Source organism: Salmo salar, chromosome 19, assembly GCF_965601325.2.
Source record: "Salmo salar chromosome 19, fSalSal1, whole genome shotgun sequence".
NCBI lineage: Eukaryota > Metazoa > Chordata > Actinopteri > Salmoniformes > Salmonidae > Salmo > Salmo salar.
The window spans coordinates 68,495,607-68,517,611 of record NC_138309.1 but is presented as its reverse complement, the minus strand read 5'-3'; the positions used below and the strand labels follow the sequence as shown (position 1 = coordinate 68,517,611).

Here is a 22,005-nt window from a genome sequence, read left to right as displayed (position 1 = left end):
GCCATTTATTCATACTATGCAATGCCCTTTTGAGTTCATTGAGAGCGATTTTGGGTTCCCAGCAATGCAGCTTTTTCTGTTGAGAGAAGAGTTCTTAATTCTTTTAGAAAGGACTTAGTCTGGCTTGGTGTGTATTTACAATCAGAGGTGTACAGTTCTTTATAGAGCTGGGAGAATCTTTGATTCATTTGGGTTCTGATAGTAATTCCCCAGTTTCAGATTCAATAGTTGCTGTTTCAGCTAATTGATCATTACTGCGAAGCTTGTTGGCCAGTAAACGACTGGGACGATTACCATGGAAGTAGTGGTTGAACCTAACTAAGTGGACGGCAAATTCTGCTTTCTGTCTTATCAATAAATTAAGTTCTGTCTTGACTTTGGAAAGAGTAATAGATACCTGGTCTGAAAAAAGTGTTTGTTGAGAGTGAGTAATAGATACCTGGTCTGAAAAAAGTGTTTCCAATTCTGATATCTTATTTAATTGTGATTTATTCAACTCAGATGCAAATGAAGTATTTTTATAAAACCTTTGGTGTCATCCCATAGAATCCGGGGTTCATTGACTGAATTTTTATTGAGCATTATGAATTCATTTAGTTCAATTTCAAATTGAGGACAGAATGTAGGATTTTGTAGTAATGAAACATTGAAACGCCATCTTGTGGCTCTTTTAGGAGATTCTGAAGTGTGAAATTGGTAGTAGTTGGCATGGTGATCAGACAAGCTCATATGTTGAATGTCTTTCTTCATTTTAGAAAATAGAGTTGCAGATAATATAAAGTCGATTTGGGAGAATGTTTTATGCCTGTTTGAGTAGAAAGTGTACTCGTTTGCTTTTGGACTATGTGCTCGCCAGGCATCAATGAGGCTGGCTGTAATCAGAGAGTATATGTTGGAGAACATTGGCTGCGTGTGGCTAGTAGTTGGTCTTATTACAGTGTCTTTAGAAAGTATTCATACCCTTTTACTTAATAAAAAAATGTACAGCCTTTTGTTTAAAATTGATTCAATTGAGATTTTGTGTCACTGATCTACACACAATACCCCATAATGTCAAAGTGGAATTATGTTTTTAGAAATGTTTACAAAATAATTAATTAAATGAAAAGCTTAAATGTCTTTACTCAGTAGGTATTCAACACTTTTGTTATGGCAAGCCTAAATAAGTTCAGTAGTACAAATGTGCTTAACGAGCCATATAAGTTGCATGGACTCACCTTTTTGTGCAATAACAGTGTTTAACATGATTTTTAAATTGACTACCCCATCTCTGTACCCCACACATACAATTATCTGTAAGGTCACTCAGTCGTGCAGTGAATTTCAAGCACAGATTCAACCATGAAGACCAGAGAGGTTTTCCAATGGTTTGCAAAGAAGGACACCTATTGGTAGATGGGTAAAAATAAAAAAAAGCAGACATTGAATATCTCTTTGAGCATGGTTGCAGTTATTATTTACACTTTGGATGGTGTATCAATACACTGTCAATCCAAAGATACAGGCACCGAAGAGGAACGAAACCGCTCAGGGATTTCACCATGAGGCCAATGACGATTTTATTTTATTTTTGATGTATTTATTTATTTGTATTATTATAATTATTCATTTTTTTAACATTTAAATGTAATGGCTGTGATAAGAGATCACTGAGGATAGATGAACAACATTGTACACTGAACAAAAATATGAACGCAGCATGTACAGTGTTGGTCCCATGATTCATGAGCTGAAATTAAATATCCCAGAAATGTTCCATACGCACAAAAAGCTTATTTCTCTCAAATGTGCACACATTTGTTTACATCCCTGTTAGTGAGCATTTCTCCTTTGCCATGATATACCATAGGACAAGTGTGGCATATCAAGAAGCTGATTAAACAGCATGATCATTACACAGGTACACCTTGTGCAGGGGACAATAAAAGGCCACTCTAAAATGTACAGTTTTGTCACACAACACAATGCCACAGATGTCTCAAGTTTTGAGAGATTATGCAATTGGCATGCTGACTGTAGGAATGTCCACCAGAGCTGTTGCCAGAGAATTGAATGTTAATTTCTCTACCATAAGCCACCTCCAACATCATTTAAAAAAAAATGTGGCAGTACGTCCAACCGGCCTCACAACCGAAGACCACGTGTATGGCGTCATGTGGGCGAGCGGTTTGCTAATGTCAATGTTGTGAACAGAGTGCCCCATGGTGGCGGTGGGGTTTATGGTATTGGAAGACGAACAAGGAACACAATTGCATTTTATCGATGGCAATTTGAGGCCCATTTCTTTTAAGGTATCTGGGACCAACAGATGCATATCTGTAGTCCCAGTCATGTGAAATCCATAGATTAGGACCTTATTTATTTATTTATTTAAATTCACTGAGTTCCTCATATGAACTTTTAACTGAGCAAAGTCATTGAAATTGTTGCATGATGCGTTTTTGTTATTTTTGTAAATTATAGTTACTCCACAATGCTAACATACATGGCTGAGTGAAAAGAATGAAGCCTGTAGAGAAGACAAATATTCCTAAACATGCATCCTGTTTGCAATAAGGCACTAAAGTAATACTGCAAAAAATGTGACAAGAAAGGAACTTTTTGTCCTGAATACAAAGCGTTATGTTTGGGACAAACACAACATACCACTCTTCATATTTTCAAGCATGGTGGTGGCTGCATCATGTTATGGGTATGTTTTTCCTCGGAAAGCACTAGGGAGTTTTCTTTATGATAAAAAGAAACAGAATAGGCGTAAGCACATGCAAAATCCTAGAGGAACCTGGTTGTCTGCTTTCAAACAGACACTGGGAGACTAAATCATATTTTAGTAGGTCAATAACCTAAAACACAAGGCCAAATATATATACTGCATTTTCTTACCAAGACGACAATGTTCCTGAGGGGCCTAGTTACTGTTTTGACTTAAATTGCCTTGAAAAATCTATGGCAAGTCTTGAAAATGGCTGCCTAGCAATGATCAACAACCAACTTGACAGAGCTAAAATACTTTTTTTAAAGAATAATGTGCAAATACGGTACAAACCAGGTGTGCAAAGCTCTTAGACTTACCCAGAAAGACTCACAGCTGTAATCGCTGCCAAAGGTGATTGTAACATGTTGAATACTTATCTAATCAAGATATATTAGTGTTTTATTTTCCATTTAGATTATTATTTTTATTTTTTACTTTGACAGAGTATTTTGTTTAGATCGTAAAAAAAATGACAATTAAATCCAACAAAAAATGTATAAACAAAGGAAGGTGAATTCCTTCTGAAGACACTGTAGATTTTGTCTCACATGTCCAAAATGGCATTCATGTCTGTCCTGTTAACCCATTGGAATTCAGTTAATTCTAACAATATGCTGCTCAGAGAATCAAAAAACGTAGGATCATTTGAATTTGGAGTATACACATTCAAAAAGGCCATTTTCTTTCCATTATGGATATTTAACCCCTGTGCGGCCTCGGGACGGACATCCAGCGAAAAATCCTATCGCCATTAGCATAACAAAATGTAATAATATTTTTTTTCAATTTTTTTTTCAAATTATATCGTTTTATAGATACACCTCTCCTGAATCGAACCACGTTGTCCGATTTCAAAAAGGCTTTACAGCAAAAGCGAAACATTAGATTGTTAGAAGAGTATATCGTAAAAGTAGCCACATAGCCATTTTCCGACCAACCACATGCATCACAAATAACCAAAAAACAGTTAAATGCAGCACTAACCTTTGACAATCTTCATCAGATGACACACCTAGGACATCATGTTACACAATACATGCATTCTTTTGTTCGATAAAGTTCATATTTATATATAAAAACAGCATTTTACATCGGTGCGTAACGTTGACTAACTATTTTCCCTCAAATGCATCCGATGAAACAGCGCTACAATTTACTAAATTACTATTCGAAAACATTTTTAAAATGTAATATTGTCATTCTAAGATTTATAGATGAATATCTCTTGAAAGCACCTGTAATGCCAGATTTAAAAATAACTTTACTGGGTAATCACACTTTGCGATAAAAGGGGATGCGATACTCAGAACAATAGGCTAGCAATACAGGTCAGCGCCATCTTGGAACAATCGCATATGAAATCTAGTCTTGTATACTATTGTCAATAATCCCTTACCTTTGATTATCTTCATCCTTAGGCACTTCCAGGAATCCCAGGTCCACAACAAATGTATTTTCGTTCGAAAAAGTTCACCCTTTATGTTCCATTAGCTTGTTGTTGTTAGCGCGTTCTGAAGGCTGCACCAAAAGTTCCGACGTGCGCGGGGCTACTCTTTCAACAAAATGCATTTTTTTCTTATTTAGGTTCGTTCAAACATGTCAAACGTATAACATAAATCTTTAGGGCCTTTTTCAACCAGAGCTCCAATAAGATTCAAGGGGGACGATTGCATTGTCTTTATAAACGTTTCGAAAGGGGAGGGTAACCAGGGGCGCCGGCGTCATAATGGTGATGGCCCTCTCCGTGTGACCACGTTCCACAGCGTGTCATTCTGTCAGTTTTCACAGTAGGAGACTCAAATCACTTTGTAAAGACTGGGGACATCTAGTGGAAGCAATAGGAAGTGCTCAATGAACCATAGCTCACGGTGTGATTAATAGGCAACGTGATGAAGTTGAGTCCGCAATTCAGAATTCCACTTCCTGTTTCGATCTGTCTCGGGGTTTTGACTGCCATATGAGTTCTGTTATACTCACAGACACCATTCAAACAGTTTTAGAAACTTTAGGGTGTTTTCTATCCACAAGTATTAATTATATGCATATCCTAGCTTCTGAGTTTGAGTAGTAGGCCGTTTAAAATGGGCACAATTTTTTTCAAAATGCATTGTGGCGCCCCCTATCCTAGGCGACCGTCAAGAGGTTAAGTGATTCTGCCTTCCTGGTCTTTGCCTTTACCCAATATGGTGATTTTGAGTTTCTTTTGTATCATTGATTACACTTTTTGTTTTGTTTGGGGCTGAAGAAAAATAAGCCAGTTTGTACAAATGGTTCTGCATTCTATGTGTGTACTTTTGGAACAGGTGTGTTTCTTGGAGGTTTCTTGCTAGAATATTGAGACAGATGGAATGTTTGATAGGACAATTTAGGCCTTTCACATTCCAAGAGAGAATTGCTAGTGTTGCCATTATTTTTCAGAAAATAATGTTAACGATATAATTGTTGTCTTTAGTGTTGATGAGCCCCATGGAAGTGTGACAAAAATCAGGACCCACACGGAAACCCTTCCATTGGTCCTTCCCCATCCAGAAAACCCTTGCTGTAAACCATACCACCACTCCCTAGTCTCCATCCCCAAACTATATTACTTTTGTAAAACCTTTTTACATACGAATGAATCAAATCCAAATATTGTGGCCTTGCTTATTTAATGCCCACTGTTCAACTAAGTAACCTTACCGTAACCCCTTTTTTCTACCTCTTTTTCTTCTTCTTTGTATCAGGCATTGGCTCACCAGCGCCTACATCCTCTTTGCCGTGCCCTACTTTGTGTACGACATCTACGCTATGTTCATGTGCTACTGGTACAAGCTGCGCATCAAGGGTCATGAAGCGGACAGCGGCGCCAAACCCCTGGGTGCGGCCCTGACCAGCTACCTGCGGCGCGAGTTCCTCATGGTACTCCACCACATCGTCATGGTCACCGTGTGCTTCCCCGTCTCTGTGGTAACTGTCGCCCAATGACGACATTCAAATGCTGGGAGAATGACGTGTGAGCGAGTGAGTGTTTATTGGAAGTATCTTGTGTGTGTCATTATTAAAGATATTTGGTAGGGTACACAGGCAAATCTTTGTGGCCGTGTGGTTTGAGTGTCCGCCCGGATATTGGGTAGTTGGCTGTTTGATCCCCGGCCGAGTCCAACCAAAGACTCAAAAAATCGTCTTGATGCCTCTCTGCTTGGTACTGAGCATTAGGGATACAGATGGATTGGGGGTAAGGCCCTGTGACAGACTAGCCTCCTGTCTTGGGAGTGTACTTGTAAATCAAGCTGCATCATGCTACAAAAACAGGATAAAGGCTCCTGCCCTATGGACAAGGCTTACTTTACACTGGTAAAAAAGTTTGTTGAAGGTTTATTCATGATGATAAAACATGACTTTCAATGAACTGTCTTCTTCCTCTTTCCCCCAGTTCTGGCGACAGGGCAAGGGGGATTACTTCCAAGGCGTCATGTTCTTGGCAGAAGTCAGCACTCCGTGGGTCTGTCTGGGAAAAATCCTCATCCAGGTACTTCAGTTTTTAAACTATTGTGTTCAAAGTACTTTTTGAATTGTACACATCTCTAGGTGTCCCACTCACGTTTCAATTTCTGACTTTTAATTGGACTGTTGGTTCCTGGCATGTGGCTCATCACTCTGTCGTGTGTGTGTGTGTGTGTGTGGTGTGTGTGTGTGTGTGTGTGTGTGTGTGTGTGTGTGTTGTATAACAGCACATCTATAATATAATTACCTCAATTACAGCAGTATACAACAAATTAACACCTGCTCTTTTCATGACATAGGCTGACCAGGTGAATCCAGGTGAAAGCTATGATCCCTTATTCATGTCACTTGTTAAATCCACTTCAATCAGTGTAGATGAAAGGGAGGAGATAGGTTAAAGAAGTATTTTTAAGGCTTGATAAAATAGTCAAAAGTATGAGCACATGTGCAAGTTGCGATTTATAGCAGAAAAATGCTGCAGTAGCTGTTTTCAAAGTATTTCTGCTGTTTTGTTTCATAGCTGCTAATTGCACAAATTTATATGAATCCTATATCCCACCTCGTGCAGCGACACTGCCTGGCAGGGGATGTCTGTGCGCAAAGCCGCCAAAAATTAATCTAACAGCACTTTACTCAATGCGCTGCGCACAGGCATCATTTGGTCTAATTTACTCTAAAGTATCAAGATGGGGCCGATAGACATGGCCGCTCTGTTTCTAGCTCGTAAGCAACTTTGCAGTTTTATTTTTTGTTGTTATTTCTTACATTATTAGCCCAGAATGTTTTTTGTGTTATTACATACAGAAATTACTTTTGGATATCAGAGCGGTAGTAACTCACCAGCATTTCAAAGAGACATACGACTTTCCTGAACTGGATCCTTTTTTCGTACCCCCCAAGGATGAACTTATCCCAGAGGCTGCTCCAAGACGCCGCCGGCAGAGAAGAGGTATTCGGAGTGAACTTTTAGTCCAACTCAGTAGGTGTGCACACCATCCACTGCTTCTGAGTGTATTGCTCACTAATGTTAAGTCCCAAGACAATAAAGTAGACAAGCTCAGGGCAAGGATCTCCTTCCAGAGATACATCAGGGACTGTAACATACTTTGTTTCATGGAATCATATCTCTCCAGATATACTGTTCCCGTCCATACAGCCAGCTCTCCAGGAAGAAGAAAGGTGGAGGTGTATGTTTCATGATTAACTACTCATGGTATGATTGTGGTAACGTACAGGAACTCAAGTAATTTTGTTCACCTGACCTAGAATACTGAATACCTCAAAATTAAATGCCGACCGCATTACCTCCTGAGAGAATTCTCTTCGGTCATTGTCACAGCCGTTTATATTCCCCCTCAAGCCGATACCACGATGGCTCTCAAAGAACTACACTGGACTTGTGCAAACTGGAAACCGCATATCCTGAGGCCGCATTTATTGTAGCTGGTGACTTTAAGAAAGCAAATCTGAGTAAGAACCTACCGAAGTTCTCTTAACACATTGCCTGCAGTACTCGCGCTCCAAAAACTCTCAACCATTGCTACTCTCCCTTCCGGGATGGCCACAAGGCTGTCCCCCGCCCCCCTTCGGCAAATCAGATCACAACTCCATTCTGCTCTTCCCTAACTATAGGCAGAAACTCAAACAGGAAGTGAATAGACCTAGTAAGGTCTATTCAATGCTGGTCTGACCAATTGGAATCCATGCTTCAAGATTGTTTTGGTGACGCAGACTGGGATATGTTCCGGGTTGACATGGTGACTGAGTTCATCAGGAAGTGTATAGGGGATGTTGTTCCCATTATATTAAATATAATATTATTATTATATTATTAATATAATATTAAAACCAAAAACTATGGATAGATAGCAGCCTTTGCGCAAAACTGAAAGTGCGAATCACTGCATTTAATCATGTCAAGGTGACTGGGTATATGGTCGAATACAAACAGTCCTGTTATGCCCTCCGTAAGGCAATCGAACAGGCAAAATGACAGTACAGACACAAAATGGAGTCACAATTCCAGGGATTTCCAACAATCCTGGTTAACAAAGGGAAAACCAGCCACGTCACGGACACCGACGTCTTGCTCCCGGACAAGCTAAACACTTTCTTCGCCCACTTTGAGGATAACACAGTGCCACTGACGCCGCCCGCTCCCGAGGACTGTGAGCTCTCGTTCTCCATGGCTGACGTGAGTAAGACATTTAAGCGTGTTAACCCTCGCAAGGCTGCCGGTCCAGACGGCATCCCCAGCTGTATCCTCAGAGCATGCGCAGACCAGCTGGCTGGAGTGTTTACGGATATATTCAATCTCTTCTTATCGCTGTCTGCTGTCCCTACTTCATTCAAGATGTCCACCATTGTCCATGTACCCAAGAAAGTGAAGGTAACTGAACTAAATGACTATTGCCCCGTAGCACTCACTTCTGCCATCATGAAGTGCTTTGAGAAGCTAGTTAAGGATCATATCAGCTCAACCTTACCCGACAACCTAGACCCACGGCAATTTGCATACCGCCTCAATAGATCCACAGATGATGCCATCGCACGGCACACTGCCTTATCCCATTTGGACAAGAAGAATACCTATATAAGAATGCTGTTCATTCACTACAGCTCAGCCTTCAACACCATAGTACCCTCCAAGCTCATCATTAAGCTTGGGCCTTGGGGGCTTCCTGACGGGCCTCCCCCAGTAGGCAACAACACCTCCACTACACTGATCCTCAACACAGGGGCCACACAAGGGTGCGCACGCATGCCTCCAACTGAATCATCAAGTTTGCAGACGACACAACAGTGGTAGGCCTGATTACCAACAACAATGAGACAGCTTACAGGGAGGAGGTGACGGCCCTGGCGGAGTGGTCCCAGGAAAATAACCTCTCCCTCAACAAAATGATGGAACTGATTGTTGACTTCAGGAGACAGCAGAGGGAGCACGCCCCATCCACATCGACAGGGCCGCAGTAGATAAGGTAAAAAGTTCCTCACCGTACATATCACTGACATTCTGACATGGTCCACCCACACAGATGGCAACAGCGCCTCTTCAACTTCAGGAGGCTGATGAATTTCTGCACCGTCCGCAACCGCAGGGCTTTCCAGAGGGTGGTGCGGTCTGCCCAACGCATCACCGGGGGCACACTGCCTGCCCTCCAGGACATCTACAGCACCCGGTGTCACAGGAAGGCCAAGAAGATCATGAAGGACCTCAGCCACCCAAGCCACGGCCTGTTCACCCCTCATTCAGAAGCCGAGGTCATTACAGCTGCTTCAAAGCTGGGACCGAGAGACTGAAAAACAGCTTCTATCTTAAGGTCATCAGACTGTTAAATAGCTATCACTAGCCGGCCTCCACCCAGTACTCTGCCCTGAACCTTAGAGGCTGCTGCCCTATGTACATAGACATGGAGCACTCGTCATTTTAATAATGTTAACATACTGTTTTACATTTCATATGTACAGTCGTGGCCAAAAGTTTTGAGAATGACACAAATGTACATTTTCACAAAGTTTGCTGCTTCAATGTCTTTAGATATTTTTGTCAGATGTTACTATGGAATACTGAAGTATAATTACAAGCATTTCATAAGTGTCAAAGGCTTTTATTGACAGATCCTCTCAAGCTCTGTCAGCTTGGATAGGGAGCATAGCTATTTTCAGGTCTCTCCAGAGATGTTTGATCGGGTTCAAGTCCAGGCTCTGGCTGGGCCACTCAAGGACATTAGGAGACTTGTCTCGAAGCCACTCCTGCGTTGTCTTGGCTGTGTGCTTAGGGTCGTTGTCCTGTTGGAAGCTGAACCTTCGCCCCAGTCTGAGGTCCTGAGCGCTCTGGAGCAGGGACCTTCTGTACTTTGCTCCGTTCATCTTTCCCTTGATTCCGACTAGTCTCCCAGTCCCTGCCACTGAAAAACATCCCCACAGCATGATGCTGTCACCACCGTGCTTCACCGTAGGGATGGGGAAAGGTTTCCTCCAGACTTGGCATTCAGGCCAAAGAGTTCAATCTTGGTTTCATCGGACCAGAGAATCTTGTTTCTCATGGTCTGAGTCCTTTAGGTGCCTTTTGGCAAACTCCAAGCGGGTTGTCATGTGCCTTTTACTGAGGAGTGACTTACTTCTGGCCACTGTACCATAAAGGCCTGATTGGTGGAGTGCTGCAGAGATGGTTGTCCTTCCGTAAGTTTCTCCCATCTCCACAGAGGAACTCTGGAGCTCTGTCAGAGTGACCATCCATTTTTTTGTCACTTCTCTGACAAAGGCCCTTCTCCCCCGATTGCTCAGTTTGGCCGGGCGGCCAGCGCTAGTAAGAGTCTTGGTGGTTCCAAACCTCTTCCATTTAAGAATGTTGGGGACCTTCAATGCTGCAGAAATGATTTGTCACCCTTCCCCAGATCTGTGCCTTTACACAATCCTGTCTCGGAGCTCTACGGATAATTCCTTCGACCTCATGCCTTGGTTTTTGCTCTGACATGCACTTTCAACTGTGGGACCTGACATAGACAGGTGTGTACCGTTCCAAGTCACATCCAATCAATTGAATTTACCACTGATGGACTAAGTTGAAGAAACATCTCAAGGATGATCAATGGAAACAGGATGCATCGGAGCTCAATTTCGAGTGTCATAGCAAAAGTTCAGAATACTTTTTTAAATAAGGTATATGTTTTTTATTTGTAATAAATTTGCAAATATTTCTAAACCTGTTTTTGCTTTGTCATTGTGGTATTGTGTGTAGATTGAGGATTTTTTTCATTTCTATTTTAGAATAAGGCTGTAACATAACAAAATGTGGAAAAAGTCAAGGTGTCTGAACTCTTCCCAAATGCACTGTATGCTGATTTTACTGACATCTGATGCTCCCACATCTGTTAGCCTTTGAATATAGCCCCCTGTATTCTACTGCATTTAACCGCGGATACAATATCTGCCTGTCCACCTCTCCTCCTCCCTTTACATCACACACCACCCCTGCCCTCCCCTTCCTTCCCTACAGTGTGTTGTGTAGAGTTGGGGCCAGATGCTTCTTATAACCTCTGTGCAAAAGGAACCATTTAAAGTAAACTACATAGTACAGTTTGGTGTGGTGTTACACATTTGATAGATAAAAATTATACTTCTAGATGTGAAATGAAAATGTTGAGGTTCTCACATGTTGAACTGTTATCATAATCTTCTCGGTGTTGTTACCTTGCCAAAGTTGCGCTAGCTGTCGATCAAACGCTTAGCTTGCTGGAGCAGAGAAGTCTAGCAAGCTGGTGGAAACAGATGTTTTTGCAGAATATACTGTGTATAATGACATGTTTTTCTCCCACACCTTAAAGCACTGAATTCTATACAAGCCCGCCTTTGACTTGAAGCATGACAAGTATACTTTGTCCTCCATTTTCCACTTTTTGCTGCCCATGCAAAGTAGAGCAATAGGCCTATTAACTATTTTTCAGCTTTCACCAATCTGTACTGCTTGCTCTTTCTCCTTTTTTCTCTCCTCTTTCTTTCTCTCCCTCTTTTTCCTCTCAGTACAAACAGCAACACACTCTCCTGCACAAAGTGAATGGGGCTACTATGCTGGTCACTTTTTTCATCTGTCGAGTCCTCCTCTTCCCTTACCTCTACTACGCGTATGGCAGGTATGTCTCTGTCTGTCCCTCACTCTCTGCTTCCATGCTGAGCTTAAAGGACTGATGTGCATGGTGATTTGGTCACATCTCTTATTTTTCTAACTCTTGTATCAGGGTTCGGGGGCTTGTGAAGAGAGTAGCATTGTAGTGGGTGGCTGTCAAGGGATAGTTCATCTACATTTCATAATACTTTCAACATTTTCTCATTTGGAGTCCATGTACATTTAGGGCCAGATTCAGAGTTGAGATAAGCGCAAGGAACTCTGGGAGCATAGCATGTGTGGATCTCATTTAGTAGCCTGGCTACCCATCCACATCACTCTGGCCAAACGCCACGCCACGCCCACTAATGTTTCTTTGTGGGTCTCCCCAATGACTTCTCGAATGCAGACACATTCAAACCATTCTGATTGGTCCCAGAAACCGATGGGTTGGGCCAGAGACGGCCTCCATGAATCATGTCATTTTGGCCTCAGCACAAAAGACATCTAGAATTGGTTCAGACTGATGTATAGAGCGATTTGATATAGCAGGAAAATTAAATTCAGGATGAGTCGTCAGGCAACTAATTTACGTCAAATTGAGCCATTTAAGGTAAACTGATGAAAATAAAGAATGATGAAATATGGGTGAACTATCCCTTTAATGCCTCTGCCCCCCTTTTGTTAGTTCTACAGTTGAAGTCAGAAGTTTACATAGTTAGGTTGGAGTCAATAAAACTAGTTTTTCAACCACTCCACAAATTTCTTGTTAACAAACTATAGTTTTGAGAAGTCGGTTAGGACATCTACTTTGTGCATGACACAAGTAATTTTTCCAACAATTGTTTACAGACAGATTAATTCATTGTATCACAATTCCAGTGGGTCAGAAGTTTACATACACTAAGTTGACTGTGCCTTTAAACAGCTTGGAAGATTTCCGAAAAATATGTAATGGCTTTAGAAGCTTCTGATAGGCTAATTGACATAATTTGAGTCAATTGGAGGGGTACCTGTGGATGTATTTCAAGGCCTATCTTCAAACTCCGTGCCTCTTTGCTTGACATCATGGGAAAATCAAAAGAAATCAGCCAAGACCTCAGAAAATAAATTGTAGACCTCCACAAGTTTGGTTCATCCTTGGGAGCAATTTCCAAACGCCTGAAGGTACCACGTTCATCTGTACAAACAATAGTATGCAAGTATAAACACCATGGGACCACGCAGCCATCATACCGCTCAGGAAGGAGACGCGTTTTGTCTCCTAGAGATGAACATACTTTGGTGCGAAAAGTGCAAATCAATCCCAGAACAAGATTAAAGGACATTTTGAAGATGCTGGAGGAAATAGGTACAAAAGTATCTATATCCACAGTAAAACAAGTCCTATATTGACATAAGCTGTAAGGCCGCTCAGCAAGGAAGAAGCCATTGCTCCAAAACCGCCATAAAAAAGCCAGACTATGGTTTGCAACTGCACATGGGGACAAAGATCGTACTTTTTGGAGAAATGTCCTCTGGTCTGATGAAACAAAAATAGAACTGTTTGGTCATAATGACCATGGTTATGTTTGGAGGAAAAAGGGGGAGGCTTGCAAGCCGAAGAACACCATCCCAACCGTGAAGCACGGGGGTGGCAGCATCATGTTGTGGGGGTGCTTTGCTGCAGGAGGGACTGGTGCACTTCACAAAATAGACGGCATCATGAGGCAGGAAAATTATGTGGATATATTGAAGCAACAATGGGTCTTCCAAATGGACAATGAGCCCAAGCATACCTTCAAAGTTGTGGCTAATGGCTTAAGGACAACAAAGTCAAGGTATTGGAGTGGCCATCACAAAGCCCTGACCTCAATCTCATAGAAAATTTGTGGGCAGAACTGAAAAAGCGTGTGCGAGCAAGGAGGCCTACAAACCTGACTCAGTTACACCAGCTCTGTCAGGAGGAATGGGCCAAAATTCACCCAACTTATTGTGGGAAGCTTGTGGAAGGCTACCTGAAACGTTTGACCCAAGTTAAACATTTTTAAGGCAATGCTACCAAATACTAATTGAGTGTATGTAAACTTCTGACCCACTACAAAATGTTTTTCTGAGGTCTTGGCTGATTTCTTTAGATTTTTCCCATGATGTCAAGCAAAGAGGGACTGAGTTTGAAGGTAGGCCTTGAAATACATCCACAGGTACTCCTCCAATTGACTCAAATTATGTCAATTAACCAGAAGCTTCTAAAGCCATGACATTATTTTCTGGAATTTTCCAAACTGTTTAAAGGCACAGTCAACTTAGTGTATGTAAACTTCTGACACACTGGAATTGTGATACAGTGAATTATAAGTGAAATAATCTGTCTGTAAACAATTGTTGGAAAAATGACTTGTGTCATGCACAAAGTAGATGTCCTAACCGACTTGCCAAAACTATTGTTTGTTAACAAGAAATTTGTGGAGTGGTTGAAAAACGAGTTTTAATGACTCCAACCTCAGTGTATGTAAACTTCCAACTTCAACTGTATGTGGCCACTCAAAATCCCCCATGTGCCCATTCTCTTTATAATTCCCCCCCCTCCAGGTACGCGTCCATTCCCCTCCACATGGTTCCTTTCAACGTGCCCTGGCAAGTTAACCTGGGCGCAGCTATGCTCATGGCCCCCCAGGTCTACTGGTTCTCCCTCATTTGCCGAGGGGCCATGCGACTCTTCACTGGCTCTTCCCGCTCCCGGAGGCGCCCGATCACCGCCAAGGATGAGTTGGACGGACAGGCGCCGTTCCAGCCCGCCAATGGGTACAGCACTCATGCCACAGAGCAAAACTCAGACTCTCACTGAGAAGTGGGCGGGAGGGTGAGAGGTAAGGAAGGAGGTGGGGATAATGTACCGGTGGGTGAAGTTGAAAGGGAAAGAAAGGTAGTGAGACTTTGAACAAGCATGAGTTTTGCAAGCGTAAAAAAAGAAACGCTTCAAATGGTACTGTCTTTGTTGCCAGAATCTATACTTAATACCGATATTCTGCTTGTGCGAATAAAGGAATTGAAGGGAGCGTTTGCACATTGAACAGCACACAACAAAAACATCAAAGCTATTGTTCCCCCTGATGCGTGTTGAGAATGGAGAGAGATTAGCCTGAAAGAAGTATAGCAAGTGAGAAGTGGAGCGTCCTCATGTAGATCAAATGAAATCCTGTCTGCCTAGGAGGTAAATTAGCACAGGAGTTAGGAATGTATTATACTGGTATGTTTAGTACATTGATGTAGATGGAAAGGCCTAATTCGGCTCTGTAACAAGAAACAACCTCACCAAGCAGTACTTTGACTTGTTAGTATTTATCTGTATCCTCTGTACACTCTTAACAAATGTGACCAGGGTGGAAGGGAGATAACCTCATAAGACTGTATTATGCTGCCTTATCTCAATTGTTTGTGTGTACTACATTTTATTTATTTTAATGTGGGATATTTCATTTTTCCTTGGACTGAGAATGTGACAAGTGTTCTTAGCGTCACGTTGATTTGGATTGTAGTTCTGTTTCTGATCTCCCATCCTGTGTTTTTATTTTTTTTATCCATTTTGATCTCCTGTAGTTCAGGTAGCAAATGCATGAATTATTTCACCTGTTGGCAGTTAAACTCTGCCGCCTTGCAACAGTGTTATTTTATTCAGTGTAGAGAATGTAATTTTGAGGAACAAAATAAATGGCCAATTTTGTGGGCCTTTGCGTTTCTATGCACTACGTGGGTCCTTAACTTTTGAGTGAGTGGTATTGAAGCATATTAGGAAAATGAGTTAGTGCCAGTGCAACAACAAAAAAAGCAGCCCTATTTATTCCACATACTGTCATTCATTGGCTGACGTTACACAAGTATTCTGCCCAAGAATATTTAATAAAAAAATCAAAAACATGTTATATTACCACTGCTGTAATTAGTGAATTGCATAAATCGACCAGAATATAATCAATACACTGTCTTGGTAGCATTTAGTATAGGTTGACCTTTCTAAAGCTCTTGAAACTGCTTTAGGAGTCTGTTTCCGCTTCTTCAGTTTCTTATTTGTACTGAGCAAATTGAATTGAGCCACTGGTTTCAGGAGCCCTATTCACTCAGAAAACATGACTATACTTCCCCTGAATATGGAAATAAAATACTAGGAAAACAAACGTGGTCCAGTAACCTTGGATGCAAGAAAGAAGATGGGACAATAACGTCTAGACGGCGATAAACTATACCTTTGTTCTATGTTTATTGGTTAGTGGCTCTTGCCATGGGGGGAAAAATGCATTTCAACTGATTTACTGTATATGCTTATTTTATTTATTTGTGGTTTTGAATTGAATGCATATTTATGCATACGTATTATTAATGTACTGTATAAACTTCTGAGCCTATATTGTTAACTCATAGCTAAAATATACTCCTCTGTTCTGAACTTGTCTGGGTGTTATATCAAGACACTGATATATATATATATATATATATATATATATATATATATATAAAGTCATGTTTATTACAAGGATACAAAACGCACAATCATACAAAATTGGTAATGGCATTAAAAAAAAAATCAAGCGTCGAAGCTCTTGGCCTGCAGTTCTTCCTCCTGTCTCAGTATCGCCTCTGTCTTGGTGAGAAGATTTTGCTGGGGTCGCTGTCTCTCTCTCTCTCCTTTTCTCTCTCTTTTTGACTGTTGGGAGAGAGTGCCTCCTCGGGCCCGGCCCGGCTGCTCTTCTCGCTCTTGAAGAGGTCTCGTCCAGTCCGGAGAATGTGCTCCTCAATTTTGCGGTGGCGTTTCATGTCTGACAGTACCTTGTCCAACCTAGCCTCCCGTTTGACAGAGGACCGAGCCGAGGACCCTGCAAAAAGAGGACAATGCATGAATAAACCCGAGAATGAGGGTAGTGGTTGACCATTGAGGGTATTTGTTTTAGTTCACCTGGTGGGTGGAGTTACTCCCGGGTTGAAAAGGTGATCGTATTTGTTTGCTAACCAGTAGTGCTGAGTGAGTAACTGAAAATTAAATTTTTAAACAATTAACTGACCTACATCGGGTCAATTATTTGAATTTCACGTCACACAAGTTTCTCTAGAGATGAATCAGATCCAGCCTGAACTGTGCAATATAGTAGGGAGTTGTAGTTTCCAACAGGCCAATATTCTACATACCGTAATTAAGCGCACCTGAATATAAGCCGCACCCACTGAATTAAAAAAAAAGTATTATTTTGAACATAAATAAGCCGCACATGTCTATAAGCCGCAGGTGCCTACCGGTACATTGAAACAAATTAACTTTACACAGGCTTTAACGAAACACGGCTTGTAACAAAAATAAATAGGCTTTAACGAAACACGGCTTGTAACAAAAAATAAAAAATTAGCATTAAGCTTTAGTTGTCTTTTTGCACTGAGTCAATTCCTCACGCTGCTGTTTCCAACGTCTTATCGACTCGTCAAGCAGCCATGCAGCAGCTCTATTTCCTTTTCCAACAGCCAGATCAATCGCCTTCAACTTGAAAGCTGCATCATATGCATTTCTCCGTGTCTTTGCCATGATGAGGGTGACAAAATGACTACCGTAATCAGAATGATGGGAAGTTTGAGAGCGCTCAATTTAAACAGTAAACAAAAAAGTTGTTTGACCTTAACCCGTTCGGCAATTTCATTGGTCTAATGAATGCTTCATGCCACCAAAAAACTGAGCACGTCACAGAATGTGTTTAAAAAAAATTAAAAAAATTGAAAGTGGGAAAAATCCATATATTAGCCGCGTCATTGTTTAAGCCGCGAGGTTCAAAGCGTGGGAAAAAAGTTGCGGCTTATAGTCCGGAATTTATGGTAGTTTAATGTGGTCCTTAACTACAATGACCATAATCTGTTGCACATCAACTTGTCTGATCTGTGTTTCTTTCATACATGATCTAAGTGATTGATATGTGGTATTCAGCAGTCAAAAGTACGCCTTATTTAATTTTAAGAACTACAAAATTGTGATTTTGTTAGGGCACAGGCAGAACCTCTATAGAGATGAGATGACTTGGAATGAAATAAAACAAACAGATTTAAATGTGAACAAATAATGGTTAACAAGTGGCAGTAATGGGCAGTCACTACTATCATGGGACTTATTTTAATTTATTCTGTGTTCCAGGATTCAACCCACATAATGCATAGTCCATTTAATGTAAATAATCGTAAACCTGTGATAATTCTTTCATAATCTAACAAACTTAAAAAAGCACTAATCGCTCAGCACTAATAACCAGACTGCCTTCCAGGCATGAGCCGGGTACCCCGCTGAAGCAGACGGTGAAATTGGCTCAACAAAGTAAATTGTCAAGCACGTGGAGCACAGAGTTAGTATTCTGTGTTTTCTTGAAGAAAACTAGTTTGAAAATTAGGGCATACATTTTATGCATGATACACTATATATACAAAAGTATGTGGAGACCCCTTCAAAATGTGTGGATTCGGCTATTTTCGGTCACACCCGTTACTGACAGGTGTATAAAATCAAGCACATAGCCATGCAATCTCCTCAGGGAAACATTGGCAGTAGTATGGCCTTAAAACCTCTTGAGGACCCCTTCGAGATAAAATCCCGTTAACGGGATTGGTTGGACAACAACCAGTGAGATAGCACGGCGCGAAATTCAAAACAAATTAATCTCAAAATTAAAATTCAAGTATTATACGTCATTTTAAAGATATTCTACTCGTTAATCCAACCACATTGACAGATTTCAAAAAGGCTTTACGGTGAAAGCAAAACATTAGATTATTGTAGGATAGCACCTTAGCAAAAAAAACAGCCATTTTCCAAGCACGGATAGCCGTCACAAAACCAGATATACAGCTAAAATTAAGCACTAACCTTTGACAATCTTCATCAGATGACACTCCTAGGACATCATGTTAGACAATACATGCATTTTTTGTTCGATCAAGTTCATATTTATATCCAAAAACAGCATTTTACATTGGCGCGTGACATTCAGAAAATGTTTTCTCCCCATAACACCCGGTGAATCGGCACCTCAATTTACAGAAGTACTCATAAACGTTGACAAAATGTATAACAATTATTTATAGAATTAGAAATAATCTACTCCTTTATGCAACTGCTTTGTCAGATTTCAAAATAACTTTACGGAAAAAGCACATTGTTCAATATTCTGAGTACAGAACTTAGCCTTCAATGCTAAGCTATACAGTTAGCCTACAACCACGGTGTCGACAAATCTCTAAAAATATGTTTGAAATATTTTCTTACCTTTGCTGATCTTCGGCGGAATGCACTCGGAACGGCTCCCACTTCCACAAGAAATGTTCATTTGTTCTGCAAAGTCCATCATTTATGTCCAAATACCTCCGTTTTGTTGACCCATCCAGAACACTTTACAATGCCATGTGGCGTGGGCCCAAATCCATAGACGAAAAGTTAAAAAGTTCCATTACCGTTTGTAGAAACATGTCAAACGATGTTTACAATCAATCCTTTAGGGTATTTTTTTACAAAAAATTGCGATAATTTTCCAACCGGACAATAGGTATTGATCCCAGAAGAAAAATAACGAACTCGCGTGCACGCGCGTCACGAGACACCTGTCCTCAGACTGGCCACTGATTGACTGAGCCACAATTTTCTGCCCGGTAACAGGTGACGGATGAAACCAGTTTCTAAAGATCGTTGACAGCCAATAGAAGCCTTAGGAGGTGTCAATGTAGTTTCTCAAGGGATTCAAAATAAGAACTACATTTCTAATTTCTCCCACTTCCTGATTCAATTTTTCTCAGGTTTTTGCCTGCCATATGAGTTCTGTTATACTCACAGACACCATTCAAACAGTTTTAGAAACTTCAGAGTGTTTTCTATCCAAATCTACTAATAATATGCATATTCTATTTTCTGGGCCAGAGTAGTAACCTGTTTTAAATTGGGTACATTTTTCATCCGGCCGTGAAAATACTGCCCCCTAGCCCCAAGAGGTTTAACTGACGAGCTCAGTGACTTTCAACGTGGCACTGTCATAGGATGCCAACAAGTCAGTTCGTCAAATTTCTGCCCTGCTAGAGTTGCCCTGGTCAACTAAGTGCTGTTATTGTGAACTGTAAACATCTAGGAGTAACAACGGCTTAGCCGCGAATTGGTAGGCCACACAAGCTCACAGAACGGGACCGCTGAAGTGCGTAAAATTGTCTGTCCTCGGTTGCAACACTCACTTCCGAGTTCCAAACGGCCTCTGGAAGCAACATCAGCACAAGAACTGTTCGAGCTTCATGAAATGGGTTTCCATAGCTGAGCAACCGCACACAAGCCTAACATCCTCATGCACAATGCCAAGCGTCGGCTGGAGTGGTGTAAAGCTCGCTGCCATTGGACTCTGGAGCAGTGGAAACTCGTTCTCTGGAGTGATGAATCACGCTTCACCATCTGGCAGTCCGACGGACGAATCTGGGTTTGGCGGATGCCAAGAGAATGCTACCTGCCGAATGCATAGTGCCAGCTGTAAAGTTTGGTGGAGGAGGAATAATGGTCTGGGGCTGTTTTTCATGGTTCAGGCCCTTAGTTCCTGTGAAGAGAGATCTTAACGCTTACAATGACATTCTAGACGATTATGTGCTTCCAACTTTGTGGCAACAATTTGGGGAAGGCCCTTTCGTGTTTCAGCATGAGAATGCCCCTAGGCACAAAGCGAGGTCCATACAGAAATGGATGTCGAGATCGGTGTGGAAGAACTTGACTGGCCTGCACAGAGCCATGACCTCAACCTCATTGAACACCTTTGGAATGAATTGGAACGCCAACTGCGAGCCAGGCCTAATTGCCCAACATCAGTGCCCGACCTCACTAATGCTCTTGTGGCTGAATGGAAGCAAGTCCCCGCAGCAATGTTCCAACATCTAGTGGAAAGCCTTCCCAGAAGAGTGGAACCTGTTATAGCAGCAAAGGGGGGGGGGGGGGGGGGGGGGGGGCAAATCCATATTAATGCCCATGATTTTTGAATGAGATGTATGACAAGCAGGTCATGTAGTGTACATATTTTTATGAACAATGCATTATGCCACCTTCTTGACAATTATGCCCCAGCACCAGTTTTAGCTGCACTCCGGTTCAGTCTAATTGAATCTCATCAAATCACATGGTGAATATGACTCGATATTAGGCAATAGGCAAGTGCTTGTAGACCCTAAGTTGCGTGAGAGATACTGTAGAATGAAAGGTATCTTCCAAAACAAAGAATGAGGTAAGTGAAAGTCATGAGCAGTGAGTCATACCTGGTGTCCTGCGTCGGTTGATGAAAGCATTTTTTGGAGTCTGTTGTATCTGTTCTTCATCAAAATCAAACTCTGTGGGAGATGGGGCCCTGACAAAGAAAGAAAATACTAGTCAGCCATACTGCCATAGTTTATCTTTATTATAACAGGGGGAGTACCTAGGCCTCTATTTCAACAAACCTAACCAATGGTAAATCTTAGCATTGGTGGTAGCACAATAGGTTTTTTTGGGGGGGTGTCAAATATTTTTGCTATTTTCACAACCTGAATTATGGGCGCAGCAGCTGGCTGTGGTGCGAAAGGGCTAGGTTTTGACAAATAAACAAGTTGTAGGTTTGTCAGGCTTGACCCCCTCACTGGCCAATTAGAACTTGCTTCATGGCTAAATGTGTGGTTGCTTCAAGTTGTGTATTTTATGTATTGCGTTGTCAGCAAATCCAATTCGAATGTTAGTCCATTTATAGCCTATTATCTTAAAATGGCCTACAGCAGTGTTTCCAAACTTGGTCCTGGGGACCCCAAGGGGTGCACATTGTGGTTTTTGCCACTCAAACATTCACTGTCTTATTGGTAAGCAACTCCAGTGTAGATTTGGCCTTGTGTTTTAGGTTATTGTCCTGCTGAAAGGTGAACTAATCTTCCAGTGTCTGGTGGATAGCAGAATGAACCAGGTTTTCCACAAGGATTTTGCCTGTGCTCAGATCCATTCCGTTTCTTTTTATCCTGAAAAACAATTACAAGCATACCCATAACATAATGCAGCCACCACTATGCTTGAAAATATGGAGTGGTACTCAGTAATGTGTTGTATTGGATTTTCCCCAAACATAACACTTCAGGACAAAATGTTTGTTTTACAAAAAAATTGTAGTATTACTTTAATGCC

General features: G+C 41.4%; 2 protein-coding genes across 15 annotated transcripts in view; one reads left to right on the top strand and one right to left on the bottom strand.

The window, feature by feature from the left end:
* The window catches only part of tlcd3bb (TLC domain containing 3Bb), a 48,342-nt gene extending 32,771 nt beyond the window's left edge, over positions 1 to 15,571 (top strand). For 5 of the 8 annotated variants that reach the window (XM_014159265.3, XM_014159264.3, XM_014159261.3 and 2 more), the window contains exons 4-7: positions 5,479 to 5,701; positions 6,168 to 6,263; positions 11,765 to 11,874; positions 14,418 to 15,571. In XM_014159265.3, the coding sequence (XP_014014740.1) occupies positions 5,479 to 5,701; positions 6,168 to 6,263; positions 11,765 to 11,874; positions 14,418 to 14,673 (685 nt within the window). In that variant the 3' untranslated portion in view covers positions 14,674 to 15,571. Of the gene's footprint in view, positions 1 to 5,478; positions 5,702 to 6,167; positions 6,264 to 7,138; positions 7,222 to 11,764; positions 11,875 to 14,417 lie in introns of all 8 variants that reach the window. The other 3 variants (XM_014159269.3, XM_014159267.3, XM_045702606.1) reach the window with 3 other exon arrangements.
* A 76-nt stretch (positions 15,572 to 15,647) lies between these two features.
* Positions 15,648 to 22,005, bottom strand: part of pagr1 (PAXIP1 associated glutamate-rich protein 1) — a 38,210-nt gene continuing 31,852 nt past the window's right edge. For all 7 annotated transcript variants that reach the window (XM_014159254.3, XM_014159256.3, XM_014159258.3 and 4 more), the window contains 2 exons: positions 21,120 to 21,208; positions 15,648 to 16,696 (listed from right to left, as the gene is read on the bottom strand). In XM_014159254.3, coding sequence (XP_014014729.2) covers positions 16,449 to 16,696; positions 21,120 to 21,208 — 337 coding nt within the window. In that variant the 3' untranslated portion in view covers positions 15,648 to 16,448. The remainder of the gene's footprint in view (positions 16,697 to 21,119; positions 21,209 to 22,005) is intronic.